The sequence below is a fragment of the Erithacus rubecula genome (genome assembly GCF_903797595.1).
Source record: "Erithacus rubecula genome assembly, chromosome: 9".
NCBI classification, from domain to species: Eukaryota; Metazoa; Chordata; class Aves; order Passeriformes; family Muscicapidae; genus Erithacus; species Erithacus rubecula.
Window position 1 is genome coordinate 27,015,214 of NC_136660.1, and position 26,633 is coordinate 27,041,846.

The 26,633-nt window shown below is 42.6% G+C and overlaps 2 protein-coding genes across 3 annotated transcripts in view; one reads left to right on the plus strand and one right to left on the minus strand.

Moving 5' to 3' along the window:
- The first annotated feature begins 2,044 nt into the window (after window positions 1-2,044).
- Window positions 2,045-26,280, plus strand: HABP2 (hyaluronan binding protein 2). Of its 2 annotated transcripts, none has more exons than XM_079313090.1 (14): window positions 2,045-2,201; window positions 10,962-10,998; window positions 15,931-16,059; window positions 17,143-17,250; window positions 17,732-17,848; window positions 18,158-18,277; window positions 18,885-19,056; window positions 19,481-19,569; window positions 19,699-19,930; window positions 20,894-21,036; window positions 21,366-21,500; window positions 22,982-23,127; window positions 24,062-24,262; window positions 25,209-26,280. In XM_079313090.1, the coding sequence occupies exons 1-13, from the start codon at window positions 2,133-2,135 to the stop codon at window positions 24,236-24,238; spliced, it is 1,674 nt and encodes a 557-aa protein (XP_079169216.1). In that variant the 5' UTR covers window positions 2,045-2,132; the 3' UTR covers window positions 24,239-24,262; window positions 25,209-26,280. The 2 variants fall into 2 exon arrangements, with proteins under 2 accessions (XP_079169216.1, XP_079169215.1); XM_079313089.1 differs by having other exon boundaries at window positions 25,701-26,280.
- NRAP (nebulin related anchoring protein) overlaps window positions 24,837-26,633 on the minus strand; it is a 47,798-nt gene continuing 46,001 nt past the window's right edge. Inside the window, exon 42 of the mRNA XM_079313085.1 lies at window positions 24,837-25,760. Coding sequence (XP_079169211.1) covers window positions 25,659-25,760 — 102 coding nt within the window. The 3' untranslated portion in view covers window positions 24,837-25,658. The remainder of the gene's footprint in view (window positions 25,761-26,633) is intronic.

Sequence of the window (26,633 nt, forward strand, 5' to 3'; positions counted from 1 at the left end):
ATGTAAGAAATAGTCAATTACAAAAAAAAAAGAACACCTGTACTAAGTCCTGTACCACCCTTGAAGCCTTCTGCCATGAACAGCAATATATATACTTTATGCATTCCCATGCCCAGGAGGGTGTGACCATATTCTGATGGTCAAGGAAAGCAAGCTGTGCTGTGGGCTCACAACTTTGAAATATCAGAATGGTTCCAAAGCCTATTTTCAGTTTTTTGAAGCTTCTTCTTACTGATAAAATACTTCTGTATATAGGAAAGCAAAAGAAAGATTTTCACTTGTTTAAACTTCTTGTATAAACTTTGTCTAAACAACTCCCAAGACCAGAAGTTGCAGGGAGGTTTGCCTTCCCATTGGGTCTGACATGAGGATCACTTTGCCACAGGGAGCAGAATAAAATCAGATCCACTGGACATTCTCACTGGTCAAAATCCTCCTGGCAACAAAGAGAGATCAGCAACCTTGTGTCTTGCATCTTATTGTGTAGATTTATGTGGCATAAGAGGACCATGAGCACTGTCCCAGCTCTCTGCACATGGCAGGATTTCACTCAGCAGCTTGAGAAGGTCAATTAAGTATTAAATAGCACCCAGGATAACAGGGTAAGATCACTAGGTGCCATGTAACATTTTTTTTACATATCATGAGCTGTGCACAAGGGCATATCTAAATAAAATGCACAGGAAATAGCATCACACAAATATGATCTACATTTTTTCTTGATCAAAGAGGCTGAGGGAAAAAATAATTAAAAAGTAAAAGCCTTATGCAATGAGATTTAAAAGAAAACTTTGGAGGCTGATAAGACGCATCTGGCACAACTTCAAAGTCCATCAAAGTACATATAATCAATGTTTGTCAATAGCAGTTTTGCATCCTTTAATTTATCTTTCATGGATATAAAGCATGATGTTATTAGGATCCAGTCCATACCTTAATTCTGTTTGAGATTTGATGAATCAGGCCTCTATTAAAATTCAGTGCAAATCAGCTTACTCAAGGACACATTACATAAAGTCGTGTGCTGTCCAACTCCTTTTATCTTGCTGTCTTTCTAACTAGTTAAAGAATCTGGAATTTCATAAACTTGTATTTGTGGCTGGCCCCCAACTTACTGTCCCAAACACATATTGTTTGTAGGCACCTGTTTAAGGTATGCAAACGTGGCATAGTCAGGATACCAAAATTCTTTGTGCATTTTTTTGGTGTATGAAATCTCCTTTAGGAATGTTCATGTGTCAGAGTAAGGAATCGCCAGAAATAAGGTCCCCTGGCATCCAAATTTCAGCACCTGTCACTGTAATCAAGTGCTCACAACTTGATTTTTTTCACCACAAAATCACATTCAGAGTGGGAAATTTTGAAGATCTTGGGATTTCACTGTTTTCTTCCTCATATTTCAATATGTGGACACTATTTCTATCACCTTCTTCCTTTTCAGGTTCTAAACTGTCTCAAAGACAGAATGGTCATTTCCTTCGTTATTGTAACATACAGCACATACAATATCCAGGAAAAGTTTGTCAGCATTTCCGCAACAGAAGGTTGTTTATTTTTGCAGTAATACTCTGATTTCCTGAGTTGCTACTGTTGTTACAAATGCTTCAGCCTCAGGAGAATTGAGGTTACTCAAGAATTTGGATTTTTTATTTAAAAAAAGAATAAATCCTGGTTCTCACATTAATGGACAAAAGCTTGAGAACATGAACTCTGATTCATGTCTGACATTTAGGAAATAATCAAATAACACAGTTTGATACTTCTAAAAGTCATATGTTATATAACAAGAACTCACTGTTTTTCAGGTGGGAGAGAAGTATGATTTATACCTTTTTTCCTATTTGAAATAATAGTTGAAAGATAATTCCAATACAAGGTAAAAGCTTGTTTTTATTGTTAATTTATACAGTTCCCATCCTTGTTACTTACTGAATTGAAACATTTGCCACTGGTCAATGCAGTGACTATCTGGACAGGATGCATTTATTTGATCAGGGCAATCTGTTGAACATTAAACAATATTTGAAGCACGGTTAATTATTTGCACTGAATTAGTTGGCCTCGAAAGATTGTGGCTTGTCTGAAAAAACATAGGCAAGAAGAAAAAGCTGATTTCAAGAAAAAAACCAAGGATGGTTAACAGTGCTTTGAAGCTTCAGGTTCTTCCACTGGTTATTGTCCTAGGGACCACATGTCTGGGCGTGAGTATGTTTTCATTCTCCTTTTATTCCATGTGCCAGCTTGGTGACCAAGTTAATGCAACATAAAAGGGAAACCCCATGGGTTTTTTTGAAGGAGATATCTACAGTGTCAAGGAATGGCTCTTCTGGGTACAATGAGTGGCCACATCACTCCTGGTGGTCTGTGGTGGGGACTGGGATACCTCTCCTAGCCCTGGGCACTAGGAAATGCCCCAAAACCCTGGGCTGCAGCATGGCAACACATCATAAAATCATTGAATGCTTTAAAGATCATCTTGTTCAACCCCCTTGCCATGGACAGGGACATGTTCCACTAGAGCAGGCTGCTCAGAGCTCCATCCAGCCTGGATTTCAGTATCTCCATGGATGGGGCATCCACCCTCTCCCTGGGCAACCTGTGCAGTGCCTCACCACCCTCACCATAAAAACCTTGTTTCCAGTCTTTATTCTGAAGGGGCTAAATATCAGATTAAACAGGTCAGGTAGGCTCTCCCTTGGCAGTTTTGAAACCTCTTCTGTAAAAGGTAAAAATTCCCCCAGCCATATGTTTTGATTGACTGAATTATGGGTGTTGTTAATGTGGGAGGAAGGTTAATGGCAAAATATTCAACACAGCTAGGGGTGACCAGAGCTCTGCTCTGGCAGAGCTTGATATACTTACCTACATCTATTCATCTCCTCTTTAAAGAAGAATGGAAGAATGACTTGTAATCAAAGGAAAGTTAAAAGTCAGTTTTAAAAAAATTTCTTTTGTTCTTCCAAGCAATCAAGTAGATTTTCTCAAGAAAGAATCTGAGGTTCTTTTAAACATCTGCTTTCCTAGTGACTTTTCCTGTGTGTACAGGCTCATATTTACTGAAATGCATTGCAAAAATTCAGATGTTGACATGACTAAATTGAATGCATTGGGAAAAAATATATAGTGAAGGGACTTAATGTGGCATAGATTTTTTAAGAAGTCTGAAATTTGAGATCAGTGATTTTCACAACTCAATAGAGTGATTATTAATTAGTGTATCACCAGGAACCATACCACACTTGGTCCAGTAGTACATGTAGCATCTTACTGAGGGGATCACCTCTAGGGTACTTAAATGCCAATTTTACAGACTTTGTGGGAACACAATCTAATACCAATAAGCTCATCATGAATTTGGCAGTGTTAATTCATGCTCAGTTAGGAAGGTGTGAGGATAGCCTTAGACAACATGAAGCCTTGCTCAGTTTTTTTCTAACTACTTTTAAGTTTAGATTGACTCAATGCTTTGACAGTCCTAATCTGACTTTGCTTTAAAAATTGCTATGGAAAATGTAGACCATATCTCCCCCCACCCCTGAAAATTCATTAACATTGCTAAAATGCAAAAGCAATTCTGCTGTCACTGAAAAGCAGCACGACAGAATATTCAGCAGGCTAGTTTTTAATAAAACATGCTTTTTCTTCATAATTAATATAACAAGGCTTTCTGGCTTAGCATTTGGCATGGATCCCAGGAAAAAGAAAAAAAAAAAAGAGGTGAATGAGTTGCCATGATGTGACCATGGCATGACAAACAAGTTATGAGAGGATATTTTTGTCTTAATGATTTGTCCTGAAGAAAAAGTTGAACTAAAATAGTTGAAATGAGAAAATAATAGATGCTGTGCTTTGCTGAAACCACAGAAAACTCCCTTAAATTCCAATTTCATCCCCTTCTAGAACTAACTATCTTCATAATTTTTATTTGAATCTGGTTTGAGAAGTTTTTGTAAGTAGTTTTAGCTGATGAAGAGATATTATTGGTGAAATATATCAGAAGCCAAACATAGGTTTAAGCAGTAGTTAGTTCATGTTGAGTCAGTCACAAAAGAACAAGAAAATACTTGGACATTCATGGATCTGGCAGGTTTGGAGCAGAACCCTAAGACAAAAATTCTCATTCAGTTCCTGAAAAGAAACTGATTCCATCTGCATGAATCCAAAATATTTCCATAAAAGACATAAAGCTGCATGGTAAGCACTGAATTTGGTCCTTTACTTTATGTGATATACATATGTGATGCAACTGCACCAAAGATTGTCTTGAGATATGGCAGGTCTTCTTGGGTTGGGGCTTTTCCCCCCTGCTTTTCATTTCTGCTTAGCAAGATACTGTAGTAGAAATGTGTCTGCCATCAAGGTATTGTGTTAATTATTCCTTAATTAGTAAAAGAGAAATCCAAATAACTCTGCTGCAACTGAGCTGTGTATCCTTAGTTATCCAGACTTGCAAATTTTCTGGAATGCACTCAGATTTAAATGATATGCTAAAATGTTGTTCTGGGTTGGGCTACAGAAATCTGGAACAGGACAATAGAAATTTGCATCCCACAACACTCTAGTGACAGACAGCTCTTACTGTACACCAGGCTGCAGCTCCCATTAACACTGCTCTAAAGTTCACAGGAAAAAAAGGTTATTTTTAAATCTACAGGTGTTCAGGTCAGGCCTTTTCCTTGTATCAGATATCCCTGCAAATTCAATGTCCCTGGCAGCAGGCAGAAAGACTTGCAAGGGTGAGAGCAGCAGAAGTGGCTCTTCACTGAATATTCTGGATCTTCAGAAAATTGATGTCTGCTTAGTTGTGATGGAAAGTGTTTTGAAATCACAAGCCCTGCCCAATCCAATAACAAAGTGCACTTAGTAGTGGAAAGGGAAGGATAAAAGTATCACATTAAGATCAAACAAATGCAAAAAAAGAAACTCTTATCATAAGGGCCAATCTCCCTCCTGGCTCACAGAGAACAGGATACCGTGCCAGCAGTGCAGGTCTTTCCTTGCCTCAGGCACTTGGAGACCAACATTTTAGGGTGTTCCAAAGTCAAGCCTGACATCTTTTTCTAACCCAAATGGATCCAGTCCCGGTGTAAACTCCCAGTTCTGCTTCCCCTCCCTCACTGCAGTGCTGCACCGTGCACACAGGGGCTTCACACTCCCTGTGCTGCACACCCACCACTGAAGAGAAGGGAATGCTGCCAAGCCCTCCTGGACCTGTGGCCCGTGGGGTGTCAAACCCTTCTGCAGAGCTCGCCTAAATTTGCCTGATGCAGCAGGAAGGCAGCGAAGCGCTGGGAGCGCCCCCAGCTAATTTTGCGCGGCGCTGCCGGCGCGGGAGGCGCTCCTGGCCGACCCCCGGAGGCGATCAGCTCATGCCCTGCAGCGTGCAGGTTGAGATCCCCTGTAACTAAAGGGACTTAATGACTTTGCATAAGCTTTAAGTCTAGCAGTATAACCTGCATTCCCAGGCTGCAGGAGTGTTTGATAGCACAGGCACTCTTGTTAGTGTGACTGGCTGGCTCTTGCAGCCCCCTGGAACATGTTTGGCAGCTTCCCTGTGCTGTGGCATCCAAGGCTGACCCCATTTTTCACCTGAGTACACTTCAACCACCAGTGAGCTTTAAAAACATGCAGCTGCTACCAGGCCACCTCTTACAGAGCAAAGATTAGTTTGGAAACTTTGATTACTTGGAAAACAGGAGGAAGTAACTTCTGAGCAGAGGACCAAGCCAGTTCAGCATCTCCTCTGAAGGATCTTCTTTTTTTCCTGGATTCCTGTGAGTTTTGTATCAGGAGCCACCACTAAATGATCAGCAAAATAAAGATTTTAAGTATGAACTTCTCTGGGTACTCTGGGACTGGTTGATAAGGAACCCATTTATTCTGATGCACACATAGCAGTTTAGTGGGGAGGCAGATGTCTTGTTAGCAGAGAAATGAAGAACTCAGAGGTTTTGGTGGAATCCTTTCAGAAAATGATTTCCCAGGCTAAAAACACAACATGTGTTGCATGTGTGCTCCAGATGATAATATGCCCTGCTTTCATTATACTGCAACCATGGCCTTGGCTGAGAAACACAATGTCATTGCTGGAAAAGCCACTTTCCCTTGAAGTTCAAAGACTGTCGCTACCCAAGATGGTTGCAGGCAAAAATCTGGCCGATTGTGAGAGCATCAGAACTGTCGATTCCCTCCTCCTTTGGCAAGCAGCCCAGACAAAGGTTCCTACTGAGAGCTGTCAGCAGGATCAAGGGGTTCACTATGAGAAGGCAGTAGCTGTGTCTGCCCTCGTGGCTCCTTCATGGCTTGTGTCACTTGTGGATGGAAGTTGATCAAATATCCATCTTCATCCTCCAGTTCTACCCCATCCCACCTCCTTCGTGGCTGCAAAGTTGTGGCTGTACAGATGAACAAATGAAAGCATGATCTTTGTTTTTCTGCCACAGAGGCCACTTGGTGACAAGCTGCAGGAGAATTTGCAGGACTTAACACAATTGAGTGAATAAGCCAATTCCTACCAATGCAGTTTAACACTGGAATTCCTGCAGTGCTTTGTTGCAGTGTGTGTGCATGTATAGAACTAATTTTCATCTCTCTTGCTGCTCTGTTATGCCAGCTTGAGTGATTACACTCTTTTCTCTGGAAGTCAGTTTTGCACACATGTAAATTCACAACATAACCCTGGGCTGTCACCTCTTTGCTCTTTTTCTCCACCTGCTTTTTGTGTTTCAGTGATTGATTTTTATTGTAATAGAGGTAGAAATGTACCCAAGACACAATAAGGAGTTCAATTGCAAAATGCCCTTGACAGCTGTAAATAATTTCCCTTGAATTTGGGGTCAAATTTTCCTGACTTTATTCAGAAAGAATTGCTAGAGTTTAACTGGACATTTTTGTCTGAGAAAGAGCCATAGGATTCCATCCTGAAATAAAGAAAGCTCATGGTTCTGTCATTCTTGTTTGAAATCTATTACATTTCATTAGTCTCTCTTTCTAAAGGAGTTGAAATGGAAAAATTAAGTGTATTGTGTATCTGCAATGTTTAATATTAGTACAAATTGCGTTTAACAGAATTTGAAGATTCTTTGGAGGAATTAAGTTTTAGTGAAGTGCTAATCATTGAAGTGACAAAAGACAAGAGAGGTCAGGTGAAATTAGGACATCTGAATTTCCAAATTTTTTTGGGGAGTTCAATAAATGTAGTTGTCTCCACAGTCAGCAGTGCATTGGTACCCTTGTAAAATGTCCCTCCAGCTTTCTTATTACCTTTTTTTTTTTTTTTTTTTTTGGTGGGGTTACTTTTTTATGAGCTTTAAGTAGTAAAATTTAAAATTGCTCTCTGCAAATTCTTCCAGTTCTGTCCCTCATCACAGCAGAATGATCAGAACCCAGTGATTTTATTCCCTCTTGAGAGAGCGCACAAAGTACCAGTGTCGAGCTGCAGCAAGGAGAGCGTTTGGTGAAGCCAGCCCCAGAGTGTCATTTCTTGTCCCCCAGCCCCCCTTCCTTTTGTTCAAGCCCTGCTCCTCGCTGGGCTCAGCGCTGCACCTCGTCGGAAGGACAAGATCCTCCTCTGCTGGCCACGAGCAATACGGCACTGCCGGCAGGAGGCCCTGCCTCCCCTGCCCCTGCCGGCACTGCCTCCTGGACCCCAGCCCTGTGCACTCCTCCTGCAGCCTTCTGCATCCACGGCCATCATCCCACATCCTGCATCCTGAATCCCTCATCCTGCATTCTACATCCTGCATCCTGAATCCCTCATCCTGCATCCCGCATCCCACATTCCACTTCCTGCATCCCACATCCTGCATCCCTCATTTCGCATCCTGCATCCCACATCCCACATCCCGCATCCTGCATCCTGCATCCCTCATGCTGCATCCTGCATTCCATATCCCGTATCCTGCATCCCTCATTTCGCATCCTGCATCCCACATCCCGCATCCTGCATCCTGCATCCCTCATGCTGCATCCTGCATCCCACATCCCGCATCCTGCATCCCACATTCCGCATCCTGCATCCTGAATCCTGAATCCTGCATTCCACATCCTGCATCCTGCATCCTGCATCCCGCATCCTGCATCCCGCATACTGCATCCTGCATTCCATATCCTGCATCCTGCATCCCACATCCCACATCCCGCATGCTGCATCCTGAATCCCTCATCCTGCATTTCACATCCTGCATCCTGCATCCTGCATCCTGAATCCCGCATCCCGCATTCCACATCCTGCATCCCACATCCTGCATCCCGTATCCTGTATCCCACTTCCTGCATCCTGCATCCCGCATCCTGCATCCCGCATCCTGCCATATCCCTCATACTGCATCCTGCATTCCATATCCTGCATCCCGCATTCCACATCCTGCACCCCTCATCCTACATCCTGCATCCTGCACCCCACATCCTGCATTCCTCATCCTGCATCCCGCATCCCCTGCAGGAGGGATGAAGGGAGAGCTCCAGCACACAGGAGGGAAGTAAAGAGCTCTTCTTCCTCTTCTGCTGCACAGCACCATGGCAAGCTTCATGCCAGGAGTCAAAAAGCTAAAGTTTGGCCCTCTGCTGGCTAGCAGGGGTGAAAATGCTTCAAAACCAGTGTGGTCTGGTGAGGGGTCCAGGGGACATCAGGACAGAGGAGAACACTCTCCCTGCTGAGAAGTCAGCTCTGCCAGAGGTCTTGTCCCCTGTGGCTCTGCTGCTGCAGCTTGTGACAGGCACACAAGGAGGGAGAGCTGCAGCACAAAATGAGATACAGGAGCCTTACAGTAAAGATTGTGTTTAACTCCTGGGCTCTCTATGCTTGGTACACCAGAAACCTTTGTTCCCAGTAATATTTATACTTTGGCAGCAGGCAGAGGCTTTCATCCAAAAGCAGGAATCAAAATCTGGGACTCAGTCACCAGCCACCAATCCATTGGTTGCTCTGAAGGATGATACTGTAAACCTGCACATTGCTGAGGGTACCACCTCATTTTCAAGAGGGAGTTGAGGGTAGCTGCCTTTCTGTGGTCAGCTCTCCCCATGTTTGGACAGAGCAGCAGGTGGATAACCTGGGAAAGAAAGTAGTGTAGCACAATGCTGCATCTCTCATCTTTCCTATTTCCTTGGGGTATGAGCATTGTGAGACTCTCATCTCCACCCTACAGCTGGGGAAACTGAGGCACAGAACAGCCTGGTGCATTTCACTCAGCCTGAGCTGAAATCCTCCATCATTTCCTGGGGTGCCAAGGGCTGCCTCGAGTACAGGGGCAAGATCACTAAATCAAACCTTTCAGACTTAAACCCTTTCCAAGCCCATAAGGCAAACACCATAACAGGGCAGCACAGAGAGCTGGAGAGTGAGATGAAATGCTTCTTGCATCATCCTGCTCCCAGTGCTGCTTCCTTGTTCTTTTGTTTCATCTGCTCCTCCAAAGGAAAGGAGTACATTTGCAGGGTTTGTTTTGGTCTGTGTTTATGGATGAACGCTATCACTAATTGTAAATGGAGCAATTAGACCTTTGCTTTATATAGTCTCTGTTGGGGTCTGGCAAAGGATCTGACAAATGCTGTACCTGCACTCAAGAAACATGTACACCAAGGACAGAGCTTTTACAGTCTTCTCATTTACCATCATCTCTGCACTCATTCAGGAAGGGCAATTGTGTGAGGATGTGTGTCCTTCCAGCTGCAAAGGATTTAGTTCTGTATGTGTGTGGCTCACTCAAATGCACCTGGGAAGGGGCTCTACTGAGTGGTTCAGGGGACATTGCTCTCATTAAAGTCAGTGGGGAAGGGGAGAACTGAAGTGTCTGTTCTCCCTGGCTCAAACACAAGAGGGATGCAAACATGCCTGAAGCAAAAGCTCATTTATATATTCCAGATAATATTCACAGACGTGAATTCTGAGCTTTTCATTTTGTCCTGTTTCTTATTCATTGCTTCTCATTCATTTGTTCTTAGTCTCAACCAGCATTATCTGAGAATGTCTTTCCTCTATAGATAATGTGAGACTAAACAGGGCATATATTTACAGTCAATTGTATCTGTAGCAATGCATAGGTGCACATAATAATTGTGTGTCTATGTATGCTGTCCTTACTATGTCTATTAAATTGTTTGGAAATGCATTTTATTCCCTAAAGTTATGTGAGGGATGAAGAACAGCAACTTCAAATCTCTTTTATGCCCACTTTTAGCATGTGTATCCTCACTGCAGGTGGGTAATCCTGTCCTCAGCTGGGATTTAGAGCAAGAAGGAAAGCAAACGGAAATTGTCACGCTGGGGATGCGTCCTGGTGTAGAGTCAGTGCCTTTCCTTTCAGACAAACCTCACTCACATTCTTCAAAGGCTAAGAGCTGTTTTCCTTCTTCTTCTGTTCCCTTTTGTTGCTTGCCCTTGATCATGAGCCAAACAGGAAAGGCTGGAGCCCCACGTTGGAGGTGGGACACATGGCATTTCCTCCTGGAGAGTGCCAGAAATATTCTTCCACAGACAAAGATTGTTGACAGTCTTCTAGCTCAGGGGTCCAGGTCCCACTGGGTGCACCAGGTGTAAGGTCCTGGCCATGCTGCACTGCCCAACATCCACTCTGCTGTGCCTGGGCACCTCCCAGCCCCTGGATTTGGCAGCCAGCTGGAGCACAGCCTCTGTCACCATCTCAGAGAAGACGTACAAACAGCCAGTGTGTCATCACTTCATAAGCAAAGAGACAACTTAACTCATTCAGGGCAGGTTTGCCCCAAATCAGATCAGCACAGCTTGGAAAAGCCAGACCTCTCCCATGGGTCATTGATGTTTTGTTACTCTTTTCAAAGAGCTCTTAAAACCTAGATGAGTTAGCTCCAAAGTGAGGAACAGCCTTATCTGGATGTCCAGCACTAGGGGCAAACATAATCTTTGTACTGTAAGCAAAGCTTTGTGTTGACTTTGGTTTTTATCCAGAAAATGACTCTCTGACTTTCATTATCTCATGCAGGCTTCCCATTTTTCCTTCTGGGCCAACCTGATGAATGGTAAGTGGTTTCAGTTTCTTCATTTAAACTTCTGGCTGCCACAAATCTCAAAGTCTGGCAACCTGGTTCATCAAGACCCTTCACTAGTACCCAGTGCTGAATTATATTAACTTCATGGAGAGTCTTGCTGACCTTAAAATACAGCCTATGGTAAAGTAGAAGGTCTGTTTGACTTTGGACAAGTAATATGGTGAGTGCTTTCAGACCTTCACATGTGCTGTGTCAGTGCAGGAGACAATGTCCCAGCCAGGAGTGTGTCTGACACACTGAGCCAAAAACAGAGCAGCAGCACCAACGTGGAGCTGATCACAGGGTTCTCCTGGACCACGCCTGGAACTCTCAATCCTGTCCCAAACCAGGACTTTTCTGCTACTCACACAGTGGGTCATGGTCTAGAGGAAAGATCATGGTGATGGGCTGCAGACCTCACAGAAGGATAAGCAAAGAACTTAGCTGGGGATGAAAACTGGAGGCCAAATAAATGAAGGCTGACTTTCCCCAGCAGCATGCAGCCAACTGTGGAACCTGTTTCTGCAGGGCTTTGTCCCAAGTGCTAGAAGATTCACAAACAAGCCCATGCAAGTAAGAAATCATTAAAGGCTGTGTCGCATTAAGATGTTGATAAGGGAAAAGCTGTGATGAATATTGTGTGGGGATGTGTAAGATGTGTGAGGATTTGTATATCCTTTCACAGCCTACGTGGTTTTATTGATAAGTTTAGTATTTTTGCAGGTAAGCCCTGCTCTTTCTTTTCTTGATTTCAATGGCTCTTACACCTGAGTTTATAATGCATATCTAATGAAATATTACAATAATTTTGCTCATTTTTCTGAAAAAAAAGTAAGGTGATATGCACTTATTATTCATCTGCATTCCTGTTCATTCCAGTGGTATTTGGGTTTTCAGGTCAAACCAGAAATCTTGTTACTCATACAGCAGTGCCCTAATCAATGTTGCTGTGCTAACAACATGGGTGTAGAAAACAAATTTCTAAATCATTTTTGTGTCTGAGCTCAGTATTTGGGTTCTGCAAATATTTGGCCATAGTCATGCACTTGATTCAGGGTTTACATACCTGTTTACACAGCCTTGTGCAAACTGGTTGGTCTGCCACTTTCACAATTTCTGAATTCATTCTCTGCCTTATGGTGTATGGTCCTTACATCTGTCCTTCCACTGTTCCTACAATCTCCTACTTCCCTTCCCCCTTAAATTCTCCACTCCTTCAGCCATCAAAATTCCCCTTCACCCAGCATCCATCCCTCTGAGGAAAAAAGTGCTGCAAAACTACTTTTAAGTAACAACCACAAAACTATTTGAAAGGCTTTCTGGCTTTGTTGTTAGCTGGTCTCCCTTCTTTCTGAAGCTGGAGCTACTCCCAGCCACAGCCTGCTTGGAAGGGAGGAAATACTGTGAGGTCTCATCTCTGCAGAAGTAAATGGGGAATATCTCATTATTTAAAATACAGTCAGGATTTCAGCCTCATAAAAATAACACTGCAATAATCTGAGAGCTGGGGACAAAAAGTATTTAGGGGGATGGTAGGAAAACTCATCCTGCTTAAATTAGGCCAGATTTCAGTCAGCCTCCAGAGGTTGAGAGAGCTGGAATAAATGCTGGGTACTTTCTGACACCCTTGATGTGTGTTGGCAATAGGCTTTAACTCTGCACATCACTCATCCTGACAACTGCAGTCCAACAAAGTTACCTGGCAATTCAGGTCACCCGATGGCATGGCAATGCATCACTTTCCCACTTGGAACATTAGTCATCACTTGATCCAGGGAAGGTTTTGAAAACAGTGTGACTGTTGGCATTGGGGTATCTGTTCTCTCTGCAACAGAGAGCCAGTGCAAGCTAATGAACAAGGGGATATTGATCAGAAATCCATTGCTTGATTGACAGCTCTTGGCAATGTGAAAAACTGCAGATGAAAGCTCGTGCAGTTTAAAAGATCACCCAGACCTCAAAGCTGATTTGAAGCTTTAAAAGTCAATCTCTGTCTATCAATTATGGGGGGATTTTTTGTACTACACAGAGGAAAGTTATTCTTTGAAAATTTGCATGCAGGATGTCTAATTTAATTTCATGTAATAGTCACATTTCAGTGACAAATGTCAGATCACTGCTTTTTTAAAGCATGTTAAGGTTTTCCAGCACTTACAAAGAACGAACACTCTGATTTAATAATATGTTTAAATCAACCAGTGTATCAGACTTTGTGCTTTAATTATGTGCTCAGATAAAAAAAAGTGTTGTTTTTGCTTTACTAAACCTATGGCTTGTTTTGAATAATTTAAAAAAATGGAATGGGAGCACTTCTTAAATAAGAGATGTGGAAGCCAAATAGTTATTTAGTGTCAAAACAGTGATAAATAAGATGACATATTTCAGTTTGATATCATAAGCCCCAGTGAGGGTTTTCTGGTCTTTGTTTTTCACTGCTTCATGCAGCTGGAGATGACACAGAATAGCTGGGAGATGGGAAACATCACTCCTGTGACCTGTAGGAGCTATGTCAGTTTTTCAGTTTTGTGAAGAGGGATAGCAATGGGGAAAGCAGGACACTGATCATTTCTCACATCTGTTGCACTCTTGCATCACCTTGGCTGGTCTCCTGGCCAGTAACCTCAGCTTCCTGACTCCCATATCCTCATGGGCTTTGCTGATATCTTCTGACCCCTTTCCACACACCCCCATAACTCCATGCCTTGGCCTTTAAATTCCTTGAAATGGAAATTGCCAACCCTTGAGGGGGTTGCTCAGGGTTGCTTGCTTCACTTCAGCCCTGACCACCTGAAGTTTCCCTCTTGGAGGGCTGCTGGGTGCCAAACTGGCCTCAGGTGTGCCATGGCCTCTTCCAAAACTGCCCCATCAGTGCACATGGGGGATTGTGCCCCAAAACCTCTCAGAGACACCAGGAGCAGGTCTTGCAAAACGTGAATTACATTTTGGCCATCTTGTTTACAGAAGAGCTGAACTTAAAAATAGTTCATAACGCACCAAGTAATTACATAAGTGTTCTTAACAAATGATTAATCTGTTGCTGAGAAATCATGCCAGACAAAAATCAAGTGACAGTAGCACCATTTCTTAACAACATGCATTAAGCAGCTCATTTAAAAACTAGATGATTATACAATGGCTGAGCTATTTGTGCTCATTCAGGGCACTTCTATTTCCTCTGTTGGCTCAGGAGAGTCCTCACCAGCCTCTGTAAAGCATGCTGGCATGTTTGCAGTCTGCCTTTCACTGCCATCACTCCCCTCTTCATCCTTCATAACTTTAAGCAGCTACATTTTTCCATAAAAAGGGATACCCCATCCTTCAGACTGCATTGGTGGAATAAAAGCCAGCATGTCCCTCTAAGACTCTAGAAATAAACAGGGGATACAAAATCAGACTACTTCAGACAGTTCCCTCAACCTAAAGTCATTTGCAAAATCTCCTCTCCAACAAAGTGAACTTGGAGGCTGCATTTCAGGCAAAACTTCCTTTTTGTTTTTCTTCCTTAACTACACCACATTAAATTTAATTTTGTTCAGTGTAGACAATGTCCTTATCTTTCAGCAAGATCCTTCTGTTCCTCAGCAAGGCGTACACTTCTGCAACACTTGCACATAGTCGAGACTCAGCTCCTCTGGAAATAATGAGCTGAGGAAAAGGAGTCTTGACTTGACATAGCAATAAATGAGGTGAAACTTTCCTCTATTTTTTTTTTTATGAGAAACGAGAGTTGTCATGTAGGAAAAAAAAAAAAAAAAAAAAAAAGAAAAAAGATGGTTCTATTTTAATATGAAATATAAAACACCCATTGTATAAACGTGGAATTTCTTTCTTTTTTTCAGAAGCAAAGAAAGAATAAAGATAAAGGCTGCAAGTGAATGAATGAGGAGAGAAAACTAAGATAATGCAGTCGATAATCAGTTCAAGGCAGAGCATTATCCATGGGGCCATCGGTCCGGCCCTAGGGGAGAGCTTTTTAAAAAGTCTCTGTGCATAGCTTAGCTTTGCTCATTACCATAGCTTGTCTTTGAAACACTGGAGTGGCTTCCACTGGCAAGGGCTGTACCTGTGCAAGGAGCCCCCAGTTCACTTTAATCAAAACCCCAGCATGGCTGGCCAAGGCACGGTCCCCTGGGCTCCATGGGACACTGGCTCCTGCCAGGGGAGGACACTGGTGACACTGGCTCCTGATGGGGAGGACACTGGTTCATGCTGGGGAGGACACTGGTGACACTGGCTCCTGCTGGGGAGGCCATGGGCTGGCAGAGGCAGGGATGGGCTCCTCAGCAGTGTCTGCAGTGCTGGGCTCTTGCTCCTCAAAGGCTGTTTTGTGGGTGAGAAGACACAAAATCCTGCAGGTGCCTGGCACTCTCTGCTCCCCACAACTGCTCTCAAGATGGGTGTTGGTGTCCCCACACAGAGCAGGGTCCCTGTGCTGGGAGGGCCCTGCCTCATTCTGCAGCACTGCTGGGGATGGTCAGCAAAGTAGCTGGGCAAAGAAAATCCCTTCTTCTTATAGGAACCTGAATCTATTGTAGTGCAGGTACCAGCCTCAGTGTCTGCCCTGGCTGTGGTACCACACAGGGGGCTCCTCATGCCTGGAGAGCCCTGACCTGCAGCCCCTCTGGGGCATCCTGACCATCACAGCACCCAGCTGGGCAGCCACAGCCCCAGGGCCCTTCAGGAGCATCCTCCAGGGCCAGCTGTGCCCAGGGTGCCCATGCTGAGCAGAGCTGAGCTCTGTCTATGCCAAGGAAGAGATGAATAACATCTTTGGTCCTCAAGATGGTCACTAAACCCATTGATATCCCAAATGAGCTGAAAGAGAAAAGTACTGTCCATCTCAGGAATAACTTCTTTCATAACTTGTCTCCTTCCAGTTTTAATTCCTCTGTTCCTTCACTCTCTTCTCACCCCTCCCTGCAGATGAGGCTGATGACAATGAGAATTACTACTACGACACAGAACTGAAGCAGGACACCAACCCTGAGCAGGAACTCTGGGAGGAAATTAACTGGTTCGAGACATCTTTAGGCGACTTCTTTGTCAGGAAAGGTACCTCTCAGGGGTGGGCAGGAAGGCAAGGAAGGGGTAAAATCCCAGCCATGTGCCTGAAGCATGAGTGTGGCAGACCTGGCTGCCAGTCTGCTCTCAAAATGCCTGCATCAAAGGCATGAGTTAGGAGGACTGTTTGCAGTGTTCTTCTTTGTATTTCTCTTGTAAGGATCTTGTGTTTTATCTCCAGGTTTCACAGGATGGATTCTGATCATGCAGAACATTTCTGATTGCTACTACAAAAAAGCACAGGCTTATTTGTCTATAGACACTGTAAGATGTAATTGCTGTTTTCACAGGATATATGTTCTGTATTTATGCTAGGAACCAAATGTAGAGCAGGTTTCTTTTTTTTTTAATTTTTTTTATTTTGTCCTTCTTTTATCAGTTGCAAGGGTTTTATTTCCTTTTCTCTTTTGTGTTTTGCTAAACTTCAGGAGAGCAGGAAAGGATCCTTGAGATTGCTCAGGGGACTCAAAAGGAGAGGCAGGGCAGTTACCTGTAACATTCCCTGAGTTATCCCCTGGTACAAAGCCAGCAGAGCTGACTTGGGGCTGTCTCCAACACCAATTGCTCCTGGCAGCCTGGACTGCAGGGGAGATGTTGAGCACAGTGTAAGGAGCAGCACACGAGTGACTTCCAGCAGGTGCCAGCTCTCTTGAGGCACCCAGGGGTTTAGTAGAGTCTATAGGTAGGGGATGGCTTTTCCAGGAGAGGTTTCATGCTATGTTCCAAACAGGACAATGCCAAATCCACATCACTCCAGACTCAGTGAATGTAGACAGACAGCCAGAGTCAATGCCACAGAAGCAAATCTATCTCTGGTCAAAGGAAGAGACCTCATTACTACTCTGTAACAGGGCAAGGGGAGTAGAGGATCTCCAGACTCAAAGCTGCAGCTTGGAATAAACTCTGCAGCAACTCACACTGCTCCTGTGGGTGCTGAGTTGGTGCATTAGCACAGCACTTGTTACACAGGATGCTGTGCCCAGGAAGAGAGACTCCTGCAACCACAGAATGCAAAAAGAAAAACCAGGTGCTGAAGGTTGAGAGGTTGAAAGATCTCCATCCTTACCTCTGCAGGCTCATGCTCCTCTAAGCCCTGCAAGAATGATGGCATTTGTGAAGCCAAAGGAAGTGGCTTCATCTGTCACTGCCCCAAGCCATACAGTGGGACTACATGTGAAAAAGGTAATGGCTCTTCTGCTAACCTACACTCCTTATTTTGGCAGTTAGTGCTACTGTTGCAACTTTATAAACCCACTGTTTGCTGAGCTGAGTGTTCTGACTGCCTACAGCAGTCACATCCACAGTTCTTAGGATCTTACCCACGCCAAAGTCTGGCTAAAGAGCATCCAATAAAATAAACTGCAGGAGTGCAGAGTGCTCTTCTATGCCCTGCAAGGTGGGCAGTGGGGAGCTGCTCATTGGTACCACAGATTTTTTGCCACAGATACTGTGAACAAGAAGTGAGATCCCAAGTCCACACCTGCCAAATGAAAGCATTCTTGGAATGTCAATGGAAGGCATGTTCCCATGATCTCTGCAAAGGCACAGCTCTTGTGCACACAGAAATGTGGGTGATGCACTTCATGTTGCGATGATCCCTGCAAGGCACAGCTCTTGTGCACACACAAAAGTTGATGATGTACTTTATGTGTGTTTTCCACAGTGGAGGACATGTGTCTGGAGAAGAAGTGCCACTTTGGTGACTGTCTGATTACATTATACCCACCCTATTTTAAGTGCAGCTGCAAGCCTCCCTACAAGAGACCCTTCTGCCAGCGTGGTGAGCATTCAGCTGGGCACAAATTGTGGTGGGGACAGCACCATGGCCAGCCTGCAGTGGGAAATCACCATGTCCTAGTCATGCTACAGCTGCCATACATGGGCCTGGAAGTGATGGGTTATGCTTGATTTGCAGGGTGGTGGTTCAGTCACTGGTAAAACCCCCAGAGATATTGATTTTATGAGATTTCATGAGAACTCAAAGCCAACAGGCTGAGTGGGAGCTCTCCCCAGTTTCCATTGGGCGTGTGGGTGGCTGTGTAGTGTTCAGCACATTGACAAGGCTGTTCTGTGTTTCCCACATTGACAGCATCCAAACAGTGCAGTCCAAACCCTTGCAGAAATGGAGGCAGCTGCATACGGAACAGATACAGATCAAAGTTCAGCTGCGAGTGCCCTGAGCCTTTCAGAGGGAGATTCTGTGAGATCGGTACGTCCCAGCCCTCGGGGAGAGCTGATCCTCCAGAGAGCCAGGGGCTGCCCCTGCAGCCAGACTGTCTGATGCTGCCCCTGTGGCATCCTGTGATGCTCCTGTCACTGCTCCAAGAGCCTGACTACACCACGAGAGAGGGTCAGAGAAGAGCCTGACTGCTGGAAAAGGGGCTTGAACTGTTCCCATCTTGAAGTTTTCTTGGGGTTTTCTAAGTGTGCTTTGGCTAGGTCCCACTGGTATATAATAAGGGAGCATATATTTCCTATAGGTCACACATGTCACAAGGGGAAAAATGTCAGGTTTTCCTCGAACATTCAAAATCTGATGTAGTAAAGATTCCTGCCCAGTCACCTGTGTCTCCCCAGACTGAAGGGACTGCTTCTGATGGGTGACACTTGAAATCAATCAAGCTCAAAGGTGGAAAGATGTTGGGACATTATTTTAATTTCTGGCCTGTGTACAAAAGAAACATAATTACTTGGCCCAGTAGGTTCTTCTGATCCTCCATAAAATGAATGTAGGACAAGGAAGAGAAGGAAGAGGAACCACTTTGAACAAGGAACAACACAAAAGTCATTTTCCTATGAGCATTGTCTCTCTGCAGGACCAGATGATTGTTATGAAGAGGACTCCTCTATGTATAGAGGAAGAGTGAACCAAGCAGAAAACGGCAGGACCTGCCTGCACTGGAATTCCCACCATCTCTTGGACCACCCTTTCAATGCCTTTATGGAGGATGCTGATTCACATGGCATTGGTGAACACAACTTCTGCAGGTAATATTTTGAAAAAGCAGCTGTAGAGGTCTGTATCAAAGACATCCCTGAGGACAAACTGCTCATGAATTTGAGAAACTGATGGTGTTAAGATCTCACATCTTTCTAGGCACTGCCTGCCCATAAAACACCAGAATGTTAGAGATGCCTTCTCTAACCATGCTGATGTGGGGCTTCCAGAAGCTGCCTTCTTTGTTTTGAACCAGTCCCACATTTTTCTCATGGCTAAGATAGGTATGGGAATAGTAATATGGAAGTACTGTATGCCTCACTCAGTCACTTCTTTGTCAAATCTTATGAAATATTGTCTTTGTTCATTTCCCAGTTAGAAGCATGAGGCTTCTCCTTAAGAAGGAGAAGGGTCCTCCTTCCCTAGTTTCCTGGAGATTTCCCCATTCCTGATTCTTTTAACTGTTCCCTTTAGGAATCCTGATGATGATGAAAAACCCTGGTGCTACATCATGAAAAATAAGGAGGTTGATTGGGAATACTGTGATGTTTCACCCTGCTCAGGTAAAGAATTAGGAGCAAGTGATTTGGCAGCATGTAGGTGGTCTAGAGCAGCAGGTGACTCCCTGTTGCTTCACTCTTCCAGTCTGATATTAACTCTGCGTTATACACCTGCTGCCTCTTCCAATGCAGATGAAGAGACCCCAACAGAACCTCCTACAGAGCCCCCTGAAACATTCCAAACATGTGGGCAGCCAGAAGTTCGTAGGACACTCAAGAAGATCTATGGTGGATCCAAGGCTACAGCTGGAAAACATCCCTGGATGGCATTTCTGGATATTCACACTAGAGATGGGAAGGAACACTTCTGTGGTGGAGTGCTAATCAAATCATGCTGGGTTCTTACTGCTGCACACTGCCTTGAGTAGGTGCATGTCTTATCATTAGGGTAGATAAATGTGTAAAAATCAGGATGGTTAGGAAAGGCAGCTTGGTATCCAAATTATCTGCAATCAAAATGATTGCTGGGTATCCAATTGAAAGAAAAACATATAAGTGGACAGAATAAAAAAAGGCTGCATACGTAAAAATATTTATATACTTGAAAATGGTGCTTGCTGAAATAGCAAACTTAGGCCCCACTCAAAATGACCTTAAGAAGTTGTGTGAGAGGAAAAAAGAAGGCAAGTAGCAAGATTTTGCCATGTGTAAAAGAACTCTATTAAAAACTCAGGGAATATTGGGATGCCATAAGCAATATCACATATTCCAGCAGAATTAAATTCTTCAAAACAGTCAAAATATGCACTTATCTATAATTTTTTTTCTGTGTCAGCTAGCTTAGAATATTACATTTCCTCCAATATTTGTATTGAATCAGTTGGAAACCACCACTCTAGGAAAAGGTAAATTACACACTGGAAATCATTTCAACATGGATGATTTTAAATATGCTCAGACAATGGCACGCAGCTCTAGTCCCATGGCTACATCAGCTGCCACCCATCATCACTGCCCCAGCAATAGACTGTGTGCACACTGCTACTCTGCCCTAAAATGCAGAGAAAACCATGTACATGCAGCTTTAAATCCCTTTATTTCACCATTGCAACAAGGTAAGAGCACATGTATTTTCCAGCACCACTGCTTTCCTATGCAAGCCTTCCTAGAATAGTTTTAGGAAATCTTCTGGCCAAGCTCTACAACAGGAGGAAATACCTTGACTTCTTGTTACTGAAAGTGCAGGTTTGCTCCACCACTGATAAAAAATGTTTATAAATGTATATAAAAAATTCTATAAATGTATATTAAAATGTCTATATATGTATATGAAAATGTCTATAAATGTATAAAATTGTCTATAAATGACTTTTTTCTTTTTCTCCAGAGAACCAGTAAAAAAGATCCAAGTATCCCTTGGAAAGCAAAATCTTCAGGAGAAAGAGGATCATGAGCAAATATTCGATGCAGTGGAAATAATTTTACATGACAAATACAAAGACAAGGGTGATGTCCTATACAATGATATTGGTAAATTATTTGATATTCTCGTGGCTCAGCTCCAACCTTTGTTGTTTGAAGTGACTCTCTCCCACTAAAGTCAATGTAAAAATCTCATTGAGATTATACTCTGGAGATATTAAGGCCCAATTGTGATCTAGACCCATTTGAATCCTGGGATGTAAATTGTGGTGGCAGCAGAAGTCACTGTGTAGGAGAAGCCAAACAATGGGAACAGGTCCAGCACAGGGAGGCAAATGGAATGTTGGGGTCACACAGCTTGGCATGATAACAACTGCTAAAAATAGGGATCAAAATTAGCTCCGAATAAATTTTGTTATTGTTTATCTCCTCTCCAGCACTCCTTAAACTGCAGTCTGTTGATGGTTACTGTGCAGTGGAAACAAAGTATGTGAAAACAGCATGTCTCCCTGACTTCTTCCTTCCTGCTGGGACATCCTGCTTCATTTCTGGATGGGGAGAGACAGAGACAGGTACCTGTGGGCTAGCTGGATTTTGCTGGGCTGCCACTTCCAGGAGCAATTGCCAGACCCAAATGAGGACCTAGGTACTAGTGAAACCAAGACATGGAATTCAAAAATAAGGTCAGCTAAAACATGTCATGCAAATTACTCATTAGAAGAATTCTCCAACTGCTAAACCAACCAAACTGTCAGAGTTCTGATAAGATGCCTGATGCATTTTTTTGCCTGCTATCTGACTCTCCATGTCATGTTCTCATGCAAAGCCAGCTGCAGAAGGAAGTATCAAGAGAGGTTATTGTATAGCTTGTGTGTTTTAAGACAGGCCCAACAAAGACAGGAATTTTCACATGGTTTTCCAGCCCATTGGGTCAGATAAAGCTTTTCAGAAACAGCATCTGGACCTTCAGATATACTGAAAAATAAAAAAACAAACAAACAAAAAAAACAAATCCCAAGCTTTTCAAGTTCAACCAGCTCCATCCAAAAATCTTTCTTGCCCATGGTAAATCCTAAGGGGAGAAATTATTATATTTAAAAAGAGATAATGGTAGTTTTCTGAAAAATGCATTTTCTCATGTTCTGGTTGGTGTGTTGTTGTAAAGCAGCAGAAAGAAAACCTGTCACTGAGGCTGCAGTAGGTGCCCTAGTGCTTTGTGACTGATACAACCTGATCTGATACATGGGACCAAATTCTCTCTTTTGACATAAATCCCATTGAAGTCCACAAGAGACAAGTGTGTTCATTTGATCAGAATGAGCCAACAGAAGTTAATGGACACTTTTTTAAAAGTTCCAAATAAAAATTCTCCCTTAAAGATGGTCAGGGGGATTCTATTGGTTTTTCCCCCCAATAAAGAATATCAAGTACCCTGTACGTGTTCAAACAAGATGACTCCTTCTTTGAGCAGAGCTATTATTAGCATTTCAGGAAATCACTGCAGAAATGGAATATTTCCTGAAACTCTAGCAGAACCAAACTTATAAACCACCTTTAATTATCTACAGATGTAGTACTTTGAAACTAAGGCTATTGCCTTTAGATGTCAAGTTATGTCTTTAGATTCACTGTAATTAATCATTGCCCTTAAATATTGTATGATTTTCAGTTTTCATCTGTTTCATTAGCTTGCATGTTAAATCATCTAATAGTACCAGTCTGAGAAGTGCTGAGCAGCTCAAAGTCCCGTGGGGACCTCTGGGAACTGCAGACAACCAGCAGCTTGGAAAAGCAGGATTACACAGGCAGAGCTGATTGCAACAAAATTCTGAATACCTGACTTCACTTTTATTCAGGCAGCAACTCTTTCCTGAGCGAAACCCTGGGCTCCTGGTCATTGGAAACTTATTTCAGGATAGTTCTTTCAATCCCAGACTAGCACATGCATCCCCCTGCTCTTCTCCCATCCCATCTGTTTGTCAAGCAATAAAAGACAATGCGTAACAGGAATGGGAAGAAAGTGACTCCATTTTTTTTGGTGCACATCCCATAGATGACTCATCCCATCAGCTGTTAGATGCCAATGTCAAGCTGATTTCCCAGAAGAAGTGCAATGAACCCAAACTCCACGATAACTCACTGGATGACAGCATGTTTTGTGCAGGAAAACTTCGGAAACCCGGAATAGATTCTTGTTCGGTCTGTTGATTTTTCTGTACTTGGACTAATTTTTTGTGTAAAGAGTCAGGCTGTGCAGGGATTTTGCAATGTGCTGCACGTGTATCTGCTCTCACATCAGTGTATTTCAACACCTGTCTGCAGCACACTTTGAGCTGTACATCCTTAGAGCTAATATTGCCACTGTCACCTGCAGGCAGGTCTGTGGAATCAAGAGACCAGTCTGGAAAGCTTGGCTTCTCAGGCAGTGTGTCACAATAACCTGAAAAATTGCTCTTTTCCCCATCAGTTTTGTTATGGCCTCTACCTTGAGTGCCAATTCTAATCTTATTTTCACTATTAGAGCTAAGACTTACAGGGAGTCAGTATTGATGTTTTTTTCATTACAGCTAACACAAATGTGAAACAAGTTCATACTGTTACCATTGAAAGGTAGGAAACAGTTTGAACAACACTTTCTAAGGTGCAAATTACCACTGTAAAGCATATTTTGCAATGGAAATCAGAAATAAAACAAAAAACAAAAAAACGAAACAAAACAAAAAAAAAAAAAAAAAAAAAAAAAAAAGAGACCTAGCAACTCAGAATGAGGCTGTTTTGAGGAGTGTGAGACAGCTTAAGTTTTCATTTATGCCAGGGATCACATCTTTATCTTTGTGAGTTCAGGCTGTGAATCCCTGGTACTTTCATGCCTGGGAAATTTCATGTGACCTTGTCAGATTTATGTCACAGACTGGAAAAAAAAAAAAAAGAAAACTTACAATCCAAATAGTCTGATATCATTTGACCTGGTGACAGAACTGCAAGTCCACTTAGGGGCTAAGCAGCATCTGATGGTACATCTGTTAGGAAAAAAACACCATTACAGCTTCAAAGTCTTGTAGTGAGAGAGATCATTCTGATTTTGGTTGTTATTTTGCTTCACACTTTGATCATGTGTGCTTTCCTTCATCAGGGAGACTCTGGGGGCCCACTGACCTGTGTAGAAAATGGTTCCTACTACGTGTATGGCCTTGTGAGCTGGGGTGAAGGATGTGGGTTAAAAAACAAGCCAGGAGTTTACACCCAGGTGACAAAATTCACCAGCTGGATTAAAGATGTGATTCAGTCTTCATCAAAGTCACGTCATTAGGAGACAGCTTTGGAATGACAAATGGTAAGATTGAGAGTTTTATTATTTTTATTGATTCCCTAAATGCCTCATCTTTGACCAAAAATATTACTGAAATTTTCTCATGGCCTATATAGAGCATCCTTCATTACTATCTTGAAAATAGCTTTAAGAGTGTTAGCTGGAATGTCAGTAAGAGCTTTTCTGTAATGGGCTCTGAAATAAGCCCACATTTGCAAGATAAGCAGATCACAAAGAAAAGCTACTCCACTTCTTCCCCAAACAAATCAGGTTTCTAGATCTGCTTTTCAAGCCATGAAAATTCTCCCAGCTCAGCTGCTGCCAGACATTTCCTCTTTCCCTTCTGCTCCTGTCTAAGGTATTTTTTTTTCTGCACTCATTGGACCCTGACACCTCAAAGCTATTGGTGTGGGCTCTAAAGTACTATTTTTTACACACATAAGAATCACTACTGGTTGAGTTTGCAAGATTGCAGCCATTGGAATTTCATGAGGGGGGAGGATCAGGTAGGATAATTATTTTTTAAAGCACTTCTGTGCGTAAATAACTAAAAATTTTATTAATGATGCATCCAGATTGAAAAAACAAACTTTCAGTAACTAGAATTATCCACTTTATTGCTGACTAGAGAATAATTACATGTTATGCTCCAGATCTACAATGGTTTATATGTGCTTAACCAGTGAGACCTAATGGTACCAAATGTGATTAAAAAAATCTGTCTAAAGCCATTGGATAATTTGGGGGTTCTCATAAGATGTACCTGTCAAGTTGTGTAACTTTTGCCCAATGATTCTGCACAGAAATTTGAAAAATAAGGGATTGGTACTCAATCAGGGTATAAAGAATAGATTGGTTTGTGAAGAGTTAACTTCTTAAAACAGTAACGTTGCTCTCACTTGAATTCCAGGGTTTACAACCTTCTCTAAGCAGCAACCTTAAACCACCTGAACTTTTTTTACTCTCTTAGGTCAATGATGCCAATATTCCAGGAACATAAAAATCTCCAAAAATTACAAACACGGAATAAGAGTCACCTGATTTATTCATTACAAATTATTTCTTATTTTACCATCTGTGGTACAAAGCTGAGCCTGCCAGTTATCTAGTACTAATTTCATTTACAGCTTTAAATAAATAGCAGATAAATGGATAAATCACAAAGTATCCACACGAAAATAAAATGATGGGTTATGAATTGCAATGTTTGGGTTGCTTTTAAAAACAAAAAATTCTTAAATGCCATCTATTGTGTTTCCCAGAAAACTGGGAAAGCTACAGGATTTGCAGGATAAGATGAAAATCTAGTTATGTTATGTTATGTTATGTTATGTTATGTTATGTTATGTTATGTTATGTTATGTTATGTTATGTTATGTTATGTTATGTTTGTTATGTTATGTTAATGTCATGTTTCTGTTTACTTCTGATAGAGCTGCATTTGCCTTCTCTTGACTTGCAGAATTTCTGAAGCATCAGGGTTGACTCCAGCTTGCTGAGATCCTTCTGCCTCCAACTGGTCCTGTAAAATCACGCCCAAAAAACTTGTGAAACCAGTGGGTAAGGGAGGAATATTGTTCTATAACAATATTTTCATATTAAATTCATATTATGCAGCTGGCAAAAAAATGAGGAAAATCTAAATCACTGTTCTGCACTGAGCAAATTTCTGCAGTGGAGAAGTGCAAAAAATGGACCTGTTCACTTAAGTTAGATACCTCACATACCAAAGGACTAAATGTGCTCAAATCCTAGTTCCTGTTTTGAACCCTAAATAAAAGCAAACCAGCAATCACCTGAGTTCCACATGGATTGTACACCTGTAAATTTCCTTGGGACCATCAGATCATTATCATTCCTTTGACTTAAGAAGATATTGCCTGTAGTTCCCACTGCCTCTGTTACTCAACCATAGTTTTCACTTATTTCCCAGTAACTTTCCAGATGGGAATGAAAATCATGGATGTGCACCGTTTCTTTTGGTCTGGATTATTGCTTGACTTCTTACCAGAGTTACAAATTAAATGATAGAAACACCTGAAGTGCAGTGCTTCTCTTTTACTGTAGCTGTATGCTTCCTAACTCTAAGGGCTGCAAGATTCCTGTATGGATTTCTGTTCTCTTATGCTGGGACACTGTAGACTGGGAGTCATCCCTGAGGAGGCAGGCAGAAGAAAATCCTGGAAAACCCCTGCTTGTAATATCTCTAACCTTGAGCTGGACAGAGGCAGAGGAGGCTGGAGCATTGCCTCTTTGCACAAAGTGTCCCAGAGCACATTTTAAGCTGTTAGAGCCACACTCAGCCTGTCAATACAGCTGCCAGTGGCGATTACATGGCAGCATGGAATTGCATGGCAACACGTGGCTCCAGATGAAAATGGAAAAAGAGAATGGG

Coding starts and splice junctions, on each gene's coding strand:
- HABP2 (XM_079313090.1), top strand. CDS start 2,133: ATGGTTAACAGTGCTTTGAAGCTTCAGGTTCTTCCACTGGTTATTGTC. Junction 16,060..17,142: donor CGACTTCTTTGTCAGGAAAG/GTACCTCTCAGG, acceptor TTACCTCTGCAG/GCTCATGCTCCTCTAAGCCC. Junction 21,501..22,981: donor ATGGGGAGAGACAGAGACAG/GTACCTGTGGGC, acceptor CACATCCCATAG/ATGACTCATCCCATCAGCTG.